This window comes from Oncorhynchus masou, chromosome 29 (genome assembly GCF_036934945.1).
Source record: "Oncorhynchus masou masou isolate Uvic2021 chromosome 29, UVic_Omas_1.1, whole genome shotgun sequence".
Taxonomy (NCBI): domain Eukaryota; kingdom Metazoa; phylum Chordata; class Actinopteri; order Salmoniformes; family Salmonidae; genus Oncorhynchus; species Oncorhynchus masou.
The window spans coordinates 79,207,139-79,224,410 of NC_088240.1; the positions used below are offsets into that span (position 1 = coordinate 79,207,139).

The 17,272-nt window shown below is 45.3% G+C and overlaps 1 protein-coding gene across 1 annotated transcript; it reads left to right on the plus strand.

The window, feature by feature from the left end:
- Nucleotides 1–1,074: 1,074 nt before the first annotated feature.
- On the plus strand, nucleotides 1,075–11,985 carry LOC135520681 (circadian-associated transcriptional repressor-like). The gene is made up of 6 exons (XM_064946414.1): nucleotides 1,075–1,234; nucleotides 3,711–4,036; nucleotides 4,129–4,204; nucleotides 4,420–4,498; nucleotides 4,826–5,006; nucleotides 5,093–11,985. Exons 2-6 carry the CDS (start codon nucleotides 3,713–3,715, stop codon nucleotides 5,657–5,659), a joined length of 1,227 nt encoding a protein of 408 aa, XP_064802486.1. The 5' UTR covers nucleotides 1,075–1,234; nucleotides 3,711–3,712; the 3' UTR covers nucleotides 5,660–11,985.
- The last annotated feature ends 5,287 nt before the right edge of the window (nucleotides 11,986–17,272 follow it).

Consider the following 17,272-nt stretch of genomic DNA (forward strand, 5'->3'; position numbering starts at 1 on the left):
GTGTGTGTGTGTGTGTGTGTGTGCGTGCGAGCGTATGTGTGTTGCATGGTGAAGAGGAGGGTCATTGGGTTAATGTTTAGCTGTATGTATAAGGGGATGGAAAGCTTTAGGTCCCTAAGCACCGTATGCTATATGCCTCTGTGACTGTATTGGCTTTCCATGCCTAGAAGACCATATCAAATCCTAAAGTGTTTACTATTTGACCATAAAACACACAGTGAGTGAGGAGAATATTTGCATTGTTGGGAAGTTTGTGTTACCTGTCCACACATCTCTTTATTGAAAACACATTTACACATTTCTGACTTATTGAAACCCATTATTGCCTAACATTGACATTATACAGTACAAAACAACACAAACAGCCACATTCACAAAAAAAACATACTGGCATGGATTCTACAGGCTGCAGCAGCCCATAATAATTGTATCAATATAATCTTCGTTCTCCTCTCTGTTCCTGAGGTAGCCTATTTCACACGTTGATAATGACTTGTGGTTTGTGTGTTTCTCTAGATCAGAACGATGAGAACAGAACTCTGATCCAGACCCGGTGTGAGGGGTGACCTTGAATGGTGCCGCGTATTCACGTGCGCACTTCTCATGTCCATGAGAGAACCCTTAGCCCACCAGTTTATTCAGAGTTATAGGCCTGCCTAATATAGCACTTAGGACTAGACCATCAGGTACAAATTAGTCAGCATATTGGCCTACGCCTCTATCCTAAATATTTTATACAGTATATCTAATTTTTGTTCGAGGCATTCATTACAATAACTATACAGGCCTAAAAAGACGTGCTCGTGTGCGTGTGTTTACACCGCTCAGCCGTAGTAGACTGAGGCACGAGTAGACTACCCACTCAGCCCTTACCACGAGCCCCACATGCATGGGCGGGGCTTTGAGTGCCCCGCTGACCAACCAATCAGCAGGCAGTAAAGAATTCACTGGCTGCATGGATCCACCAATGGAGTTTGTAACTTCAGACGAACAACCAATAGGGCACGAACAAATGTGGGCACGTGTATCCGTGCACATGTTGAAGATCGTAAACCGTGGAGATAGAAAGAACTAGCAAAGAGGCAAACCAATGAAAGTCCGGTGATCGCGAGAGGAAGGAGACTGCTGATCTGATGTTCCAACGAGTGTGAGACAAATATCGGCAAGTGGGTTACAGAGGCCGTTTCTGGCAACCGTGCCGGTTCTACTGCTGTTATTTTGTGCAATATTTCAGGTGAGAGTTCTCTTTAAAATGTTACATTGCTACATTCCTGCGCGATTTACGGAATTGACTGTGATAGACTATACCAGAGACATGACACAATGTTTCCTTAATTACGTTCGTTGTGTTTAGTCTAGTCTAGCTACTCTTGATGTGTTACATCGTTGATGTACAGTGTTATAGAGCTGTAGGCTAGCGGTCATTCTAAAAGCATGGAACAATTGCTAGACCTTTGTCAACGTCAGACTTTAACATAACATATAACATTTGTGAGTGTTCGTTATAAGTATAATTATTGTGCTGAGTGTCATTTGTGTCAGTTGTAATGTTTGTGTTTGTCATGATCACGTTCCACAAACAAACACACACACACCACCTGAGACACAGTCAAATTCCCCTGCAGCCTACATACCTACACGGGGCCGGGCCAACACACACACACACACACACACACACACACACACACACACCGAAAAAAAGCTGAGGAGTGTATGGGTTTTGGCTCATATGATGCAGTGGGTTGATCCATTGGTCCATGTTACGTCTTTGTATTACATAATATTGGCAGGCATCCAGACATTCATCTTTACATTCCCACAAAGTCTATCCAAACATAGGCGTAATTGGGAAAGCACAAGTCCCAGGAAAGAGCCACCATAGTTATAATCAATCTGTTATAATCGATTTTAGGATTGTTACAATATTACCCAAGTGTAGTGTGGTCTTCTGTGTCATACTATTAAACAGTGACGTGAATTAATAAGTGTGTGTGGAATCAAAACACATTGTATTTGTCACATGTGCCGAAAATGAAGTGTGGAGACTTTACCGTGAAATGCTTTTGCTTACGAGTCGTTCCCAACAATGCAGATTAAAAAATATATCATTACAAATCAAGAGGAATAAAATACACAACTACACGTGTGTGTGTAGCTATAAAAATCACAACTTCTATGACAGACTATTAAACAGTGAAGTGAATTAATAAGTCTGTCTGTGTGTGTGTCTGTCTGTGTGTGGATGTGTGTCTGTCTGTGTGTGGATGTGTGTGTGTGTGTGTCTGTCTGTGTGTGTGTGTGTCTGTCTGTGTGTGGATGTGTGTCTGTCTGTGTGTGGATGTGTCTGTCTGTGTGTGTGTCTGTGTGTGTCTGTGTGTGTCTGTCTGTGTGTGTGTGTCTGTCTGTGTGTGGATGTGTGTGTCTGTCTGTGTGTCTGTCTGTGTGTGGATGTGTGTCTGTCTGTGTGTGGATCTGTGTGTGGATCTGTGTGTGGATGTGTGTGTGGATGTGTGTCTGTCTGTGTGTGGATGTGTGTCTGTCTGTGTGTGGATGTGTGTGTGTGTGTACATTGCAGAGGGACTATTGTCACTGGGGGTTTGCTCTCTAGCAGAATGTGCTTGGCGAGACTTTATCAGTGAGTGTGTGGGGTGTGTTAAACGATATGTTGTGTGTGTGTGTGTGTGTGTGTACATTTGTGTGCGTGGAGGGTGCATATACGAAAGTGTGTATTTTGGGGTGGTGGGCATTAGACCGTGTGTGCGTGTGTGTGGAGATACTGGTGTGCTCATGTTACCCCTCTTAATGTAGTCTGAGGTCACAAACCAACAGGGACTCCCAGAATAGAGAGGGGGAGAGGGGGGGGTACTGTCTACAGAGGAGGGGGTGAGAGGGGAGGAAAAGAGAGGAAGAGATGGGAGGCAGACAGAAAAACAGAGGAGGGGGGGGTATAGTGAGTGAATCAGAGTGAGGGGGGATGGAGAGAGAGCGAGTCAGAGGAGAGAGAGAGAACCCCGGAGGCCGAGGAGGAGAGAGAGAGAGAAAGACCCAGCCTGCCTTATTGGATTCTACTACTGCTTATTCTACTCACACCCTTCCCCCTCGCGTTTCACTCTCTCTTTCCCCATCTCCTCTCCCCTCAATGGGAGCCAGACATTCACTGCCATTGTGTGCCTATTGCATACCCCCAGTCACGCTCCACATCATGTTTAACTAGGCCACTGGTAGACCCACCATTTTGAATTGCTGTTATTATTTTTGGGTTGTAGGATTAAAAGAATGTCTCCCCTATAGCAACTTCCACAGCAATGTCGCTCTTCCTCTTTCAATTCAATTTCAATTTAAGGGCTTTATTGGCATGGGAAACATGTTTACATTGCCAAAACAAGTGAAATAGATAATAAACAAAAGTGAAATGAACAATGGAAAAAATAAATACTAGTAAACATTACTAACAAAAGTTCAAAAATAATAAAAGACATTTGAAATGTCATATTATGTGCAAATAGTTAAAGTACAAAAGGGAAAATAAATAAACATAAATATGGGTTGGATTTTTCTTTCTCTCCGTTGAATATACAATATCATTTGGCTGTTGTCATAGAGGACACATTTTGTTACTTGGCAGTTATTCTAAATCTTTTCTCTGTTTACCCCACTCCCCCCTGCTCTCTCGCCTCTTCCCCTTCCCCCCTCTCTCTCCAATCACACAGTGATGCAATCACAGGGCAGCACTTCCTCCCAGCCCTCTGTTGATTCGCTGAGCTCCAGTGACAGCTACCTGTTCAACCACTCTGAGCAGGTGGAGGATGACACTGACGTCATCCTCGGCACTGGGGGCATGGTCAGGGGCAACGGGAGTGCCGGGGCAGAGAGTCCCGAGTCCCAGTGGGCGTGTGACGGATTCACTGACCGCGAGGAGGACGAGTCACGGGGTTCAGAGGTTATTGGAGGTCACCCCAGGGTCACAGCTGAGAGACAGAGAACAAGCGAGACTGAGAGAGAGAAGACAGAGGGAGATCTGCTCTTTGCCCAGAAGGTGAATGTCAGAGAGAGATGAAGGGATTGGGATGGAAGACACATTACTGTACCCCATTAATAATAATCATTCTCTCCCTCTCTCTCTCCCAGTGTGCTGAGCTGCAGGGGTTTGTAAGGCCCCTACTGGAGCTGCTGAATGGACTGAAGGGGGGACGATTTGACCGTGGTAAGCACCATTCTCCTACACTGGTGTGTGATGCTGCAGCCGTATTGATCTAGTCTGTATGGATCTAGTCTGCAGCTACTGTGTCTGTAGTTTTCATCTGTAGGCGTATTGGTGTGTGTGTGGATGTCTGGTGTGTGTCTGGTGTGTGTTGACTGTAGCATGTCAGAAAGTGTTACAGTGAATGCTGACTGGAGGATTGTGTATTTGATTGACAGGTCTGAGTAGTTTCCAGCAGAGTGCAGCCATGGACCGCATCCAGAGGATCGTAGGGGTCTTACGGAGACCCAGCATCGGGTAAGGCCACACACACACACCTGTTTATGTGCATACTGGACTCAACCCTGCACTACTCAGTGTCAGCATTCTGTCACAACAGCAGAAAGAGAGCTTTCATAATAAGTAGTCCAGTTTGGATGTTTAGAGACAGAAGTGGATTTAGTCTGGATCTGTGTTTAGTAGATGAGAACAGGAATGTTAATGTCCATGCTAGTCTTAGAAGGGTTGTTTTCTAAACCTTTATAATCCTCTCTCTCTCTCTCCATCTCTCTATTCTCTCCTCCCTCTATCTGTCCATTCTCTCCATCTCTCCATTTTCTCCTCCCTCTCTCTCCACCTCCGTAGGGAAAAGTACATGAACACTCTTCTCCAGGTGGAGACGATGCTGAAGATGTGGTTTCCACAGGTGTCCCCCTTGGCCCCACCTACTGCCCCTACCCTCTTCCCCCCTCACCTCTCCCCCCGGGACAGCCCCAGCAGCACCCCCCCACACAGGCACAGAGACCAGTCGCACATCCCTGTGAAGGTGAGAACAAACGCTCACACACACACACACACACACACAATAATATGTTGATAAGTTGAGGCTGACAACATTCTCTCTGTCTCCAGAAGCGCAGACTGAGTTGGTCAGACACAGACTCTGACACCCCTCCTCCTGTACTCTTTAAGAGGCTCAATGCCAGTGGAGGAGAGGAGAGGGGGAAGGAGGGGCGAGACGTCCCCTCTGCAACTTCAGGGGTACCCCCACACCCCCAGGACCCCACCAGCAACCAAGAGAATGAGAGAAAGGAAGATGAGGACAGCAAAGAGAGAGAGGGAGAGTCATCAAGCAACAAAGCGGGGCTCTGTTCTGAGCCCGGTCCCACCTCGGTCCTTGTAGTGCCCATCCTTTCTCCCTGGAAACCAATGGAGGGGAAACAGCTGCTGCCTGTCATGCCACCTCCCACCACCAGGGGCAGTCCAGCCATGCAGGACAGCGTAATCTCTTCCACCACGCCCTTCAACAACCTCCAAAGCCAGCAGCAGCCAATCGGGTGCCAAAGCCAGCCTGTTGCCGGGAAGACTGGGAAAAAGACCGTAAAGACCTGTCAGTGTCGGGTCCAGGCTCATTCAATCACGGCAAAGCCTTTGAAAAGGGGGGAGTGTAAGAGCAGGGTTAACCCCGCCCCTTTATAGACCTGATGCACTGAGCACACTCCGCCCAGCAGGCTAGTGTGACTACGTCAACATGCTAAAGCTGCTGTGATAGGGAGAGTCAGGGGTAGAAATGGGCTGCAGTGCAAACACTTTATGTTTAGCCCCTCAGCCCTCGCACTAGCCACTCTCCCTTGGGGGAATCCCCTTTGAAACCGGATGCAGTTTAGCCCCTCAGCCCTGCACTAGCCACTCTCCCTTGGGGGAATCCCCTTTGAAACCGGATGCAGTTTAGCCCCTCAGCCCTCGCACTAGCCACTCTCCCTTGGGGGAATCCCCTTTGAAACCGGATGCAGTTTAGCCCCTCAGCCCTGCACTAGCCACTCTCCCTTGGGGGAATCCCCTTTGAAACCGGATGCAGTTTAGCCCCTCAGCCCTGCACTAGCCACTCTCCCTTGGGGAATCCCCTTTGAAACCGGATGCAGTTTAGCCCCTCAGCCCTGCACTAGCCACTCTCCCTTGGGGAATCCCCTTTGAAACCGGATGCAGTTTAGCCCCTCAGCCCTGCACTAGCCACTCTCCCTTGGGGGAATCCCCTTTGAAACCGGATGCAGTTTAGCCCCTCAGCCCTGCACTAGCCACTCTCCCTTGGGGGAATCCCCTTTGAAACCGGATGCAGTTTAGCCCCTCAGCCCTGCACTAGCCACTCTCCCTTGGGGGAATCCCCTTTGAAACCGGATGCAGTTTGATTGCCATCTTAACTGGAGGTCCAATTCACTAACGTTGCCCCCTCGGCCCTCGATTTAGCTCGAGGGAGCGAGTGAAGAACTTTGGTCACTTGTGGGGTTCATATGACCCATAATTCAATGCAAATTGTAGTCATGTATCATACTCCGGTGGCCGCGAATGTCACGTCACTCACCACGGCTGCATTTTCGGCCTGTCAGACAAAATGATGATTCTGGGGCAAAAAAAGTATTTAGTCAGCCACCAATTATGCAAGTTCTCCCACTTAAGAAGATAAGGCCTGTAATTTCATCATAGGTACACTTCAACTATGACAGACAAAATGAGAAAGAAAATCCAGAAAATCACATTGTAGGATTTTTAATGAATTTATTTGCAAATTATGGTGGAAAATAAGTATTTGGTCACCTACAAACAAGCAAGATTTCTGGCTCTCACAGACCTGTAACTTCTTCTTTAAGAGGCTCCTCTGTCCTCCACTTGTTACCTGTATTAATGGGACCTGTTTGAACTTGTTATCAGTATAAAAGACACCTGTCCACAACCTCACACTCCAAACTCCACTATGGCCAAGACCAAAGAGCTGTAAAAGGACACCAGAAACAAAATTGTAGACCTGCACCAGGCTGGGAAGACTGAATCTGCAATAGGTAAGCAGCTTGGATTGAAGAAATCAATTGTGGGAGCAATTATTAGGAAATGGAAGACACAAGACCACTGATAATCTCCCTCGATCTGGGGCTCCACGCAAGATCTCACCCCGTGGGGTCAAAATGATCACAAGAACGGTGAGCAAAAATCCCAGAACCACACGGGGGGACCTAGTGAAGGGCCTGCAGAGAGCTGGGACCAAAGTAACAAAGCCTACTATCAGTAACACACTACGCCGCCAGGGACTCAAATCCTGCAATGCCAGACGTGTCCCCCTGCTTAAGCCAGTACATGTCCAGGCCCGTCTGAAGTTTGCTAGAGAGCATTTGGATGATCCAGAAGAAGATTGGGAGAATGTCATATGGTCAGATGAAACCAAAATACAACTTTTTGGTAAAAACTCAACTCGTGTTTGGAGGACAAAGAATGCTGAGTTGCATCCAAAGAACACCATACCTACTGTGAAGCATGGGGGTGGAAACATCATGCTTTGGGGCTGTTTTTCTGCAAAGGGACCAGGACGACTGATCCGTGTAAAGGAAAGAATGAATGGGGCCATGTATCGTGAGATTTTGAGTGAAAACCTCCTTCCATCAGCAAGGGCATTGAAAATGAAACGTGGCTGGGTCTTTAAGCATGACAATGATCCCAAACACACCGCCCGGGCAACGAAGGAGTGGCTTCGTAAGAAGCATTTCAAGGCCCTGGAGTGGCCGAGCCAGTCTCCAGATCTCAACCCCATAGAAAATCTTTGGAGGGAGTTGAAAGTCCGTGTTGCCCAGCAACAGCCCCAAAACATCACTGCTCTAGAGGAGATCTGCATGGAGGAATGGGCCAAAATACCAGCAACAGTGTGTGAAAACCTTGTGAAGACTTACAGAAAACATTTGACCTCTGCCATTGCCAACAAAGGGTGTATTGAGATAAACTTTTGTTATTGACCAAATACTTATTATCCACCATAATTTGCAAATAAATTCATGAAAGATCCTACAATGTGATTTTCTGGATTTTTTTCTCATTTTGTCTGTCATAGTTGAAGTGTACCTATGATGAAAATCACAGGCTTCTCGTCTTTTTAAGTGGGAGAACTTGCACAATTGGTGGCTGACTAAATACTTTTTTGTCCCACTGTATATATGACATTGATTTTAGCGTTGCCAAATTGGCTTCGTCTCGTAGTGAGGAGCCTATAAAACCTAGCTAGCTTCATAAACATTTTTGGGAATTCTGAAATGTATTGCAATAAATGACCAAACTATAAGACTAGCTAGCCAGCTATGGATAACTAGCTACGTTAGCTTGCTAGATACATAAATAGCTGTGGGTTGGTTGTTTTTAAGCTCAACTTCAATATTTCCACTAAGGATGTTGCCTCTGATCATCACTCTCTAATTTGAATTTGGACTGCAGCCATGGTTTTAGGTGCTGATGAGTTTCCTTAATGATGGATCTTTTGCAACTACCTAAACGCAATTAGGACCATTAATGAAAGTGATATCTGAGAGACTACAGTTATTACTACATGAGGACAGAATGTGTCCTTGTGAATCATAATCATAGTTCCATAACAATCAGATTATTTGCACAAATAGTGGTTGTAGATTGGAAGGTTGGTAAGCACCTCTTAAAGCCCATCGCTTGTTTATAGAATATTGGATTTCTGATTGACCGAATGATATACTCTCTTACTCCACTTAAGAAAAGGTAAATGCTACTATGCAAACTTAATCGAAATGCTGTTGGCTTAGGAATATTTGGGATTCAGGTGGTTGGGAGCAAGGAGGTGAGAGGTGACGAGGAGGGGATGGTTAGAAGGACAGGTGGAATAAGATTTGGGGATTAAGGATAGTTATATTCCTGGAATGATATTATATTCCTGGAATGATATTCCTGGAATCTCCTCAGAGATGATGCTTCCAGTGAATAACATTTACATTTAAGTCATTTAGCAGACGCTCTTATCCAGAGCGAGCAGACAGACAGTTCAATAGACCGAGGCATTACGGATAGAAGTGAGGAATAATTATTAGACTACTGAATGACCTCTAGAGCTGAATAACAGCAGAGAGACAGTTCAATAGACCGAGGCATTACGGATAGAAGTGAGGAATAATCATTAGACTACTGAATGACCTCTAGAGCTGAATAACAGCAGAGACACAGTTCAATAGACCGAGGCATTACTGATAGAAGTGAGGAATAATCATTAGACTACTGAATGACCTCTAGAGCTGAATAACAGCAGAGAGACAGTTCAATAGACCGAGGCATTACTGATAGAAGTGAGGAATAATCATTAGACTACTGAATGACCTCTAGAGCTGAATAACAGCAGAGACACAGTTCAATAGACCGAGGCATTACTGATAGAAGTGAGGAATAATCATTAGACTACTGAATGACCTCTAGAGCTGAATAACAGCAGAGAGACAGTTCAATAGACTGAGGCATTACTGATAGAAGTGAGGAATAATCATTAGACTACTGAATGACCTCTGGAGCTGAATAACAGCAGAGACACAGTTCAATAGACCGAGGCATTACTGATAGAAGTGAGGAATAATCATTAGACTACTGAATGACCTCTAGAGCTGAATAACAGCAGAGACACAGTTCAATAGACCGAGGCATTACGGATAGAAGTGAGGAATAATCCAACTAGCCAGATGCCATTAGACTACTGAATGACCTCTAGAGCTGAATAACATCTAAGAGGAAGTGGCAGGGACCTCTACTGAAGTCTAGAGGTTTAGAATCTATTCAATGTCAATCCATCAACATGACACAATCTGTTTGTGAAGACGGATGCAAGGTGTTTTGGGTGAAGATCGATTATGACTGAAACGAATGAACCACAACTGGGCTTTATTCTGTGTGGAGAAATGTGAAGCGGGTTATCCGTTAAACAGTAAATCACATTTCAATGGCCTAACCGGTAGGGGATAGAATACCAAACAGACCTTAGATCAGCTTCTAAGGACAACTTAATCCTTTAAATGGCTCAGTGGGAGACTCTACAGACCACCCTGAGAGAAGAGTCCACTCACAGACAGAGACAGACAGAAATCCTGTTTATTTATTCACATGTTGACTTGACAACGCTGCATTTATTTATTACCTTTATTTATTGATTGGCAGCTGTGTTTCTCGCTCTTTGAACTTACAATTGGTTGACCGATTGGTTGACTGATGCTCTTGGGAAAGTTGCTGTACAACGGTTTGTTTGTGGTTTTTACTGTTATGATGAGACACATTTTTGGGGGGATGATTGGACTTTTGGACTATTGTGCCTTTACCAAATAGGATGTGTACAAAACAACAAAGCATTTTATTCTTTCAAAGCATTTTCTACTGCATTTTGATAGTTTGCTTGTCTTTCTTAATAGCACAGTGCACAATCAGTCGAATAACACAGTACACAACGCCTAATTCCTGCCTTCAATCTCTTATCTGGCTTCCAGGGGTCTGTTGGGCAAAACTAGCTACCAACAGATCCCACAACAGCAAGGCAACCTCTACTCCAACCTATACAGTGGTCATGTGTACAACACAATAGTATTCTATACATATACATCGTAGTCTTCTATGAACTAACGACAGTGGCTAATTTATTTCTGTTTTTAGATTGACAGTTGCCTCTTCTCCGGGGTGTATTTTATAGTTGATTATGTAGGTCTGACTGGAGGATATGATCAGCGCTTGCTATCTCCTGTGTGCTTCTTGGCGCTCGTTAAACTTGTAAAACGTGAGGATCAGAGCTAAAAGGGAGACCGTATGAATATGTATTTTGCACCATCATCGTAAGCTGCTATACATAATAGGACTAAAACATGATTGAAATATTCCTCATAACAAATCATTAATACACATGTATTTACTAAGGAAATATAATTATATATGCCATTCAGCAGACGTTTTATCCAAAGCGACTTACAGTCATGCGTGCATACATTTTTACATATGGGTGGTCCCTGGAATCAAACCCACTATCCTGGCAATGCAAGCACCATGCTCTACCAACTGAGCTCCAGAGGAAATAACTGGTGTACATGATACAGGGTTTACAAAAAGTTGACTTATACTTAATCAACTGTTTATATGCAGAGCTTCCAGTAAAGCAGTGCTAAAACAAGTTCATATGGTTGCATCCATACTCCCTATAGCTTTCTCCAAGGAGAGCCACAACTGAACACACAATCACTGGTAGCCTCCATGTTACCTACCTACCGTCTTTACTTGGGGCTGGGGGATGTTTTTATGCTTGAGGTATAAGTTGCTCTTAACCACAGGTCTATGATCAGATTTTTCCTACCCCCAATCCTAACGTTTATCATTAGGGTTTGAAAACACACCTGACCCCGGGCCTGTGGTTAAGGGCCACTTCCTACCTACTTGTGTTTTTTATACAGCTATTTTGTGACAGAGAAACTGATTGCACAGATTTTTGTGATCTCTTTTCCATGTATGTTTTCTACTGCAGAGACCACTGCTGATTGGTCAGAAATAATATGTATTGTTTATTTCAACTGCCTTTTTATATCTTAGTAGATGCTGTACTCACCCCCTCTACTCCTCCCCCTCTCTATTCTCCACCCTCTCTCCTCCCCTTCTACTCCTCCCTCCTCCCTCTCTCTATCCTTCTCCCTCCTCCCCCTCTCTATCCTTCTCCCTCCATCCTCCCCCTCTGTATCCTTCTCCCTCCATCCTCCCCTCTCTCTATTCCTCCCTCCTCCCCCTCTCTATCCTCTGCCCTCCCTCCTCCCCTCTACTCCCCCCTCTCTGCAACATTCTAATACTTTTCTCTCCTCCCTTTCTCTCTCTCTCTCTCATCTGTTCATCCCTTTCTCCCATTCTTACTTTCTCTCACTTTCTCTGTTTCTCACTCTTACTTTGCTGTCACTCTGTGTTACTCTTCGGAGTACTTTTTACATTGATGATACAAAAATAAAATCTTTTAATAAATGACACTTTTGAAGATGAATTTCTTTAGTTCTCTGTTATGTGTGTTTGCATGGGTGTTGGTGTGTTGGGTTAGTGTGTTGGTATGTTGGGTTAGAGTGTGTTGGGTTAGTGTGTTGGTATGTTGGGTTAGAGTGTGTTGGTATGTTGGGTTAGAGTGTGTTGGTATGTTGGGTTAGAGTGTGTTGGTATGCTGGGTTAGAGTGTATTTTTATGTTGGGTTAGAGTGAGTTGGTATGTTGGGTTAGAGTGAGTTGGTATGCTGGGTTAGAGTGTGTTGGTATGTTGGGTTAGAGTGTGTTGGTATGTTGGGTTAGAGTGTGTTGGTATGTTGGGTTAGAGTGAGTTGGTATGCTGGGTTAGAGTGTGTTGGTATGCTGGGTTAGAGTGAGTTGGTATGCTGGGTTAGAGTGTGTTGGTATGCTGGGTTAGAGTGAGTTGGTATGTTGGGTTAGAGTGTGTTGGTATGTTGGGTTAGAGTGTGTTGGTATGCTGGGTTAGAGTGTGTTGGTATGCTGGGTTAGAGTGTGTTGGTATGTTGGGTTTTAGTGTGTTGATATGTTGGGTTAGAGTGTGTTGGTATGTTGGGTTTTAGTGTGTTGGTATGCTGGGTTAGAGTGTGTTGGTATGTTGGGTTTTAGTGTGTTGGTATGCTGGGTTAGAGTGTGTTGGTATGCTGGGTTAGAGTGTGTTGGTATGCTGGGTTAGAGTGTGTTGTTATGTTGGGTTAGAGTGTGTTGGTATGTTGGGTTAGTGTGTGTTGGTATGTTGGATTAGAGTGTGTTGGTATGTTGGATTAGAGTGTGTTGGTATGTTGGGTTAGAGTGTGTTGGTATGTTGGGTTAGAGTGTGTTGGTATGCTGGGTTAGAGTGGGTTAGAGTGTGTTGGTATGCTGGGTTAGAGTGTGTTGGTATGTTGGGTTAGAGTGTGTTGGCATGCTGGGTTAGAGTGGGTTAGAGTGTGTTGGTATGTTGGGTAGTTTACAGCACTGAGGGGATGCAGATGTGACTCGATGGGGTGTGGATTTAGAGCTTGTACATTTCAGAGAGAGACAGAGAGAGAGACAGAGAGAGAGAGAGTAACAGGGAGTGGAAAATGGGTCTTGTTATTAGACTGAGCCTCAGTAATCTGAGGGGGGGTGGGCTTTATCCTCCTCCCAGCTGCTGCCTGGCCTGCCTCCTCTACTACGTAATCTATGTGCTTGTTTACTACATGACATTAACATGACATCTACTATGTTCATTGTACAGTTACATAACACTACACTGATGGATCTGCTGGATGCATACATATTTCTACCTAATCTGATTGAGGTGTGTGTGTGTGGGGCGTTATCCTCTCAGAGGGGGATCGAAGGAGGCAAGTCAAAAGTGTTAATACTGTACATATACTGTACGAGTTACATCCTAGCAGTCTGGAGGAGGATACTGGATACACACCTAAATCAGATGAGGTACCCCTCCAAATTAAAATATGTCTGCCTAAAGACACATATACTATCCCATATGCTCTGAAGAACTGAAAATACACAAACACTCACTGTGGACACTTGATCAGAGATAGTACACTGTGAAACTGATGGCACAGTTGACTTGGGCCATGACTGCATTACAAACACGTAAAAGACACACCCTCTCCCCTCAGGCTTCAAATTAAGTGGACACTTCTGATGATGAATCATGACGTCTGATGAGTTGACACTTGCAGGGCAAGGGGTGAGGGAGGAATGAATACATTTTAAATGGACTGCCCTTGCACGGAAATTCATCAGTCCCACGGTTGTGTTGTCAGTCATCATGGAACCACTGGTAGCTGTTGTGTTGTCAGTCATCAAGGAACCACCGGTCACTGTTGTGCTGTCAGTCATCATGGAACCACCGGTCGCTGTTGTGTTGTCAGTCATCATGGAACCACCGGTAGCTGTTGTGTTGTCAGTCATCATGGAACCGCCGGTAGCTGTTGTGTTGTCAGTCATCATGGAACCACCGGTAGCTGTTGTGTTGTCAGTCATCATGGAACCACCGGTAGCTGTTGTGTTGTCAGTCATCATGGAACCACTGGTAGCTGTTGTGTTGTCAGTCATCATGGAACCACTGGTAGCTGTTGTGTTGTCAGTCATCATGGAACCACCGGTCGCTGTTGTGTTGTCAGTCATCATGGAACCACCGGTAGCTGTTGTGTTGTCAGTCATCATGGAACCACCGGTAGCTGTTGTGTTGTCAGTCATCATGGAACCACCGGTAGCTGTTGTGTTGTCAGTCATCATGGAACCACTGGTAGCTGTTGTGTTGTCAGTCATCATGGAACCACTGGTAGCTGTTGTGTTGTCAGTCATCATGGAACCACTGGTAGCTGTTGTGTTGTCAGTCATCATGGAACCGCCGGTAGCTGTTGTGTTGTCAGTCATCATGGAACCGCCGGTAGCTGTTGTGTTGTCAGTCATCATGGAACCGCCGGTAGCTGTTGTGTTGTCAGTCATCATGGAACCGCCGGTAGCTGTTGTGTTGTCAGTCATCATGGAACCGCCGGTAGCTGTTGTGTTGTCAGTCATCATGGAACCGCCGGTAGCTGTTGTGTTGTCAGTCATCATGGAACCGCCGGTAGCTGTTGTGTTGTCAGTCATCATGGAACCGCCGGTCGCTGTTGTGTTGTCAGTCATCATGGAACCACCGGTAGCTGTTGTCTTGTCAGTCATCATGGAACCACCGGTAGCTGTTGTGTTGTCAGTCATCATGGAACCACCGGTAGCTGTTGTCTTGTCAGTCATCATGGAACCACCGGTCACTGTTGTGTTGTCAGTCATCATGGAACCACTGGTAGCTATTGTCTTGTCAGTCATCATGGAACCACCGGTAGCTGTTGTCTTGTCAGTCATCATGGAACCACCGGTAGCGGTTGTGTTGTCAGTCATCATGGAACCACCGGTAGCTGTTGTCTTGTCAGTCATCATGGAACCGCCGGTAGCTGTTGTGTTGTCAGTCATCATGGAACCACTGGTAGCTGTTGTCTTGTCAGTCATCATGGAACCACCGGTAGCTGTTGTCTTGTCAGTCATCATGGAACCACCGGTAGCGGTTGTGTTGTCAGTCATCATGGAACCGCCGGTAGCTGTTGTGTTGTCAGTCATCATGGAACCACTGGTAGCTGTTGTGTTGTCAGTCATCATGGAACCACTGGTAGCTGTTGTGTTGTCAGTCATCATGGAACCACCGGTAGCTGTTGTGTTGTCAGTCATCATGGAACCACTGGACACTGTTGTGTTGTCAGTCATCATGGAACCACCGGTCGCTGTTGTGTTGTCAGTCATCATGGAACCACCGGTAGCTGTTGTGTTGTCAGTCATCATGGAACCACTGGACACTGTTGTGTTGTCAGTCATCATGGAACCACTGGTAGCTGTTGTGTTGTCAGTCATCATGGAACCACTGGACACTGTTGTGTTGTCAGTCATCATGGAACCACTGGTAGCTGTTGTGTTGTCAGTCATCATGGAACCACTGGACACTGTTGTGTTGTCAGTCATCATGGAACCACCGGTCGCTGTTGTGTTGTCAGTCATCATGGAACCACCGGTAGCTGTTGTGTTGTCAGTCATCATGGAACCACTGGACACTGTTGTGTTGTCAGTCATCATGGAACCACTGGTAGCTGTTGTGTTGTCAGTCATCATGGAACCACCGGTAGCTGTTGTGTTGTCAGTCATCATGGAACCACCGGTCGCTGTTGTGTTGTCAGTCATCATGGAAACACCGGTAGCTGTTGTGTTGTCAGTCATCATGGAACCACTGGTAGCTGTTGTGTTGTCAGTCATCATGGAACCACTGGTAGCTGTTGTGTTGTCAGTCATCATGGAACCACTGGTAGCTGTTGTGTGTGCTTTATATGCGCTACAGCCGATTATGATTGCATTTCATATCTTGGCTAGAAGACAACACCTCCGCAGACATCGAATACCAGCCATCTGACAATATCAGGTATATCGAAAATGATTATATTACGATGTCAGGGAAAGTTGTACGCGCTAGCTAACGTTTCTAAAAGCTAACCAAACAAAAACATGACTTTTACCATATGTGTTTTTGCCGTCATGTGCATTAGTAGCAAAATGTCTAACTTATTTACATTCGTTTTTACTGACACTTGTATGTTGACTTCTCCATATTAATGTTGGTTGTAAGTTTTGGCTGACTTTTCTTAGCGGATGTACAATCATCGCGAATTGAATTATGGGGCGTTTCAAGCCCCGGAGTGAACAGAGCTTGGCTGAGGGGCTTACGTTGCCAACTTTGCTTACTTGGCGAATTGTTTGGACCGATGGAAAAGACGGCCGCGGGGATTCCCCCAAGGGCATAAGGCGAGGGTAAGTGGAGGAGGATGTGTCTTTTACGTGTTTGGAACGCAGCCCCTGTGTTTTGGGTTACCATGTCACATGACCTAGATTTGAACCTTTATTTGAAGCCTTTCCCAGACATTTGAATTACACCAAGAATGTAACAAATTGTCTGAGGATGGTGCTGGACCATCTGACAGATTTAACTAAAGATCATTGTCCAAAACACAGGGCCCTAGACATGACACCTTCCATGCTGACATTGTCACAATGGAGACTGAACATTCTGTTTAATTCAAATACACAAACATCCAATTATAAATTAAACTCTATTTATTTTCATATAACAAAACTGAATAGCTATTAAAGTTAATTGTTTTATTACGTTTTTTTATTAAGTTATTATTATTGCTATTGAAGTTGTAATTTGACAAGAACACTAACAACCACCCATTGAGTTACTGTGTGCCATGTCTTTAACTCCGTTTTAAATTCAGCGGATGTGCTGGACTCTTCCACCCCTGCTCCTCCCCAACAGGCAGTGTATCCAAGGAGTTGAACGTTGAGTTAGGGAGCAGAAATCTGAGAGGGTGTGGTTCTCCAAGCTCAGACAGACAGGATAGAGCACTGCCATCCCATCCTCCACCAACCAACACTCACAAACAAACAAAAACACACACGCACAAAAACACATACAAGTAACAAAACTCAGGTGTGCACACGCACACATCCCCTGACATAGTGACCTGCTGATTCAGTACCGGGCCAATCTCTTCTGACACACTGACGGGTTCTAAGCTACAACAACAAAGACCGCCTCCCCCCTGCTTCCCTTCACAGCCCCCCCTTGTATCCATGCAGTTTTTAGCTAGAGAAGCCCCTGCCTCCTCCCTCCCTCTCTAGCAAGGGCAGGAGGGGGAGAAAGAGGAGTGGATATGTAGAGGGCACAAAGAGGAAACAGGAT

What these genes read in the sequence shown, in the direction of transcription:
- LOC135520681 (XM_064946414.1), top strand. Translation starts at nt 3,713, where the DNA reads ATGCAATCACAGGGCAGCACTTCCTCCCAGCCCTCTGTTGATTCGCTG. An exon ending in ATCTGCTCTTTGCCCAGAAG is followed by an intron (nt 4,037 to 4,128) that starts GTGAATGTCAGA and finishes TCTCTCTCCCAG; the next exon opens with TGTGCTGAGCTGCAGGGGTT. An exon ending in GGGGGGACGATTTGACCGTG is followed by an intron (nt 4,205 to 4,419) that starts GTAAGCACCATT and finishes TTTGATTGACAG; the next exon opens with GTCTGAGTAGTTTCCAGCAG.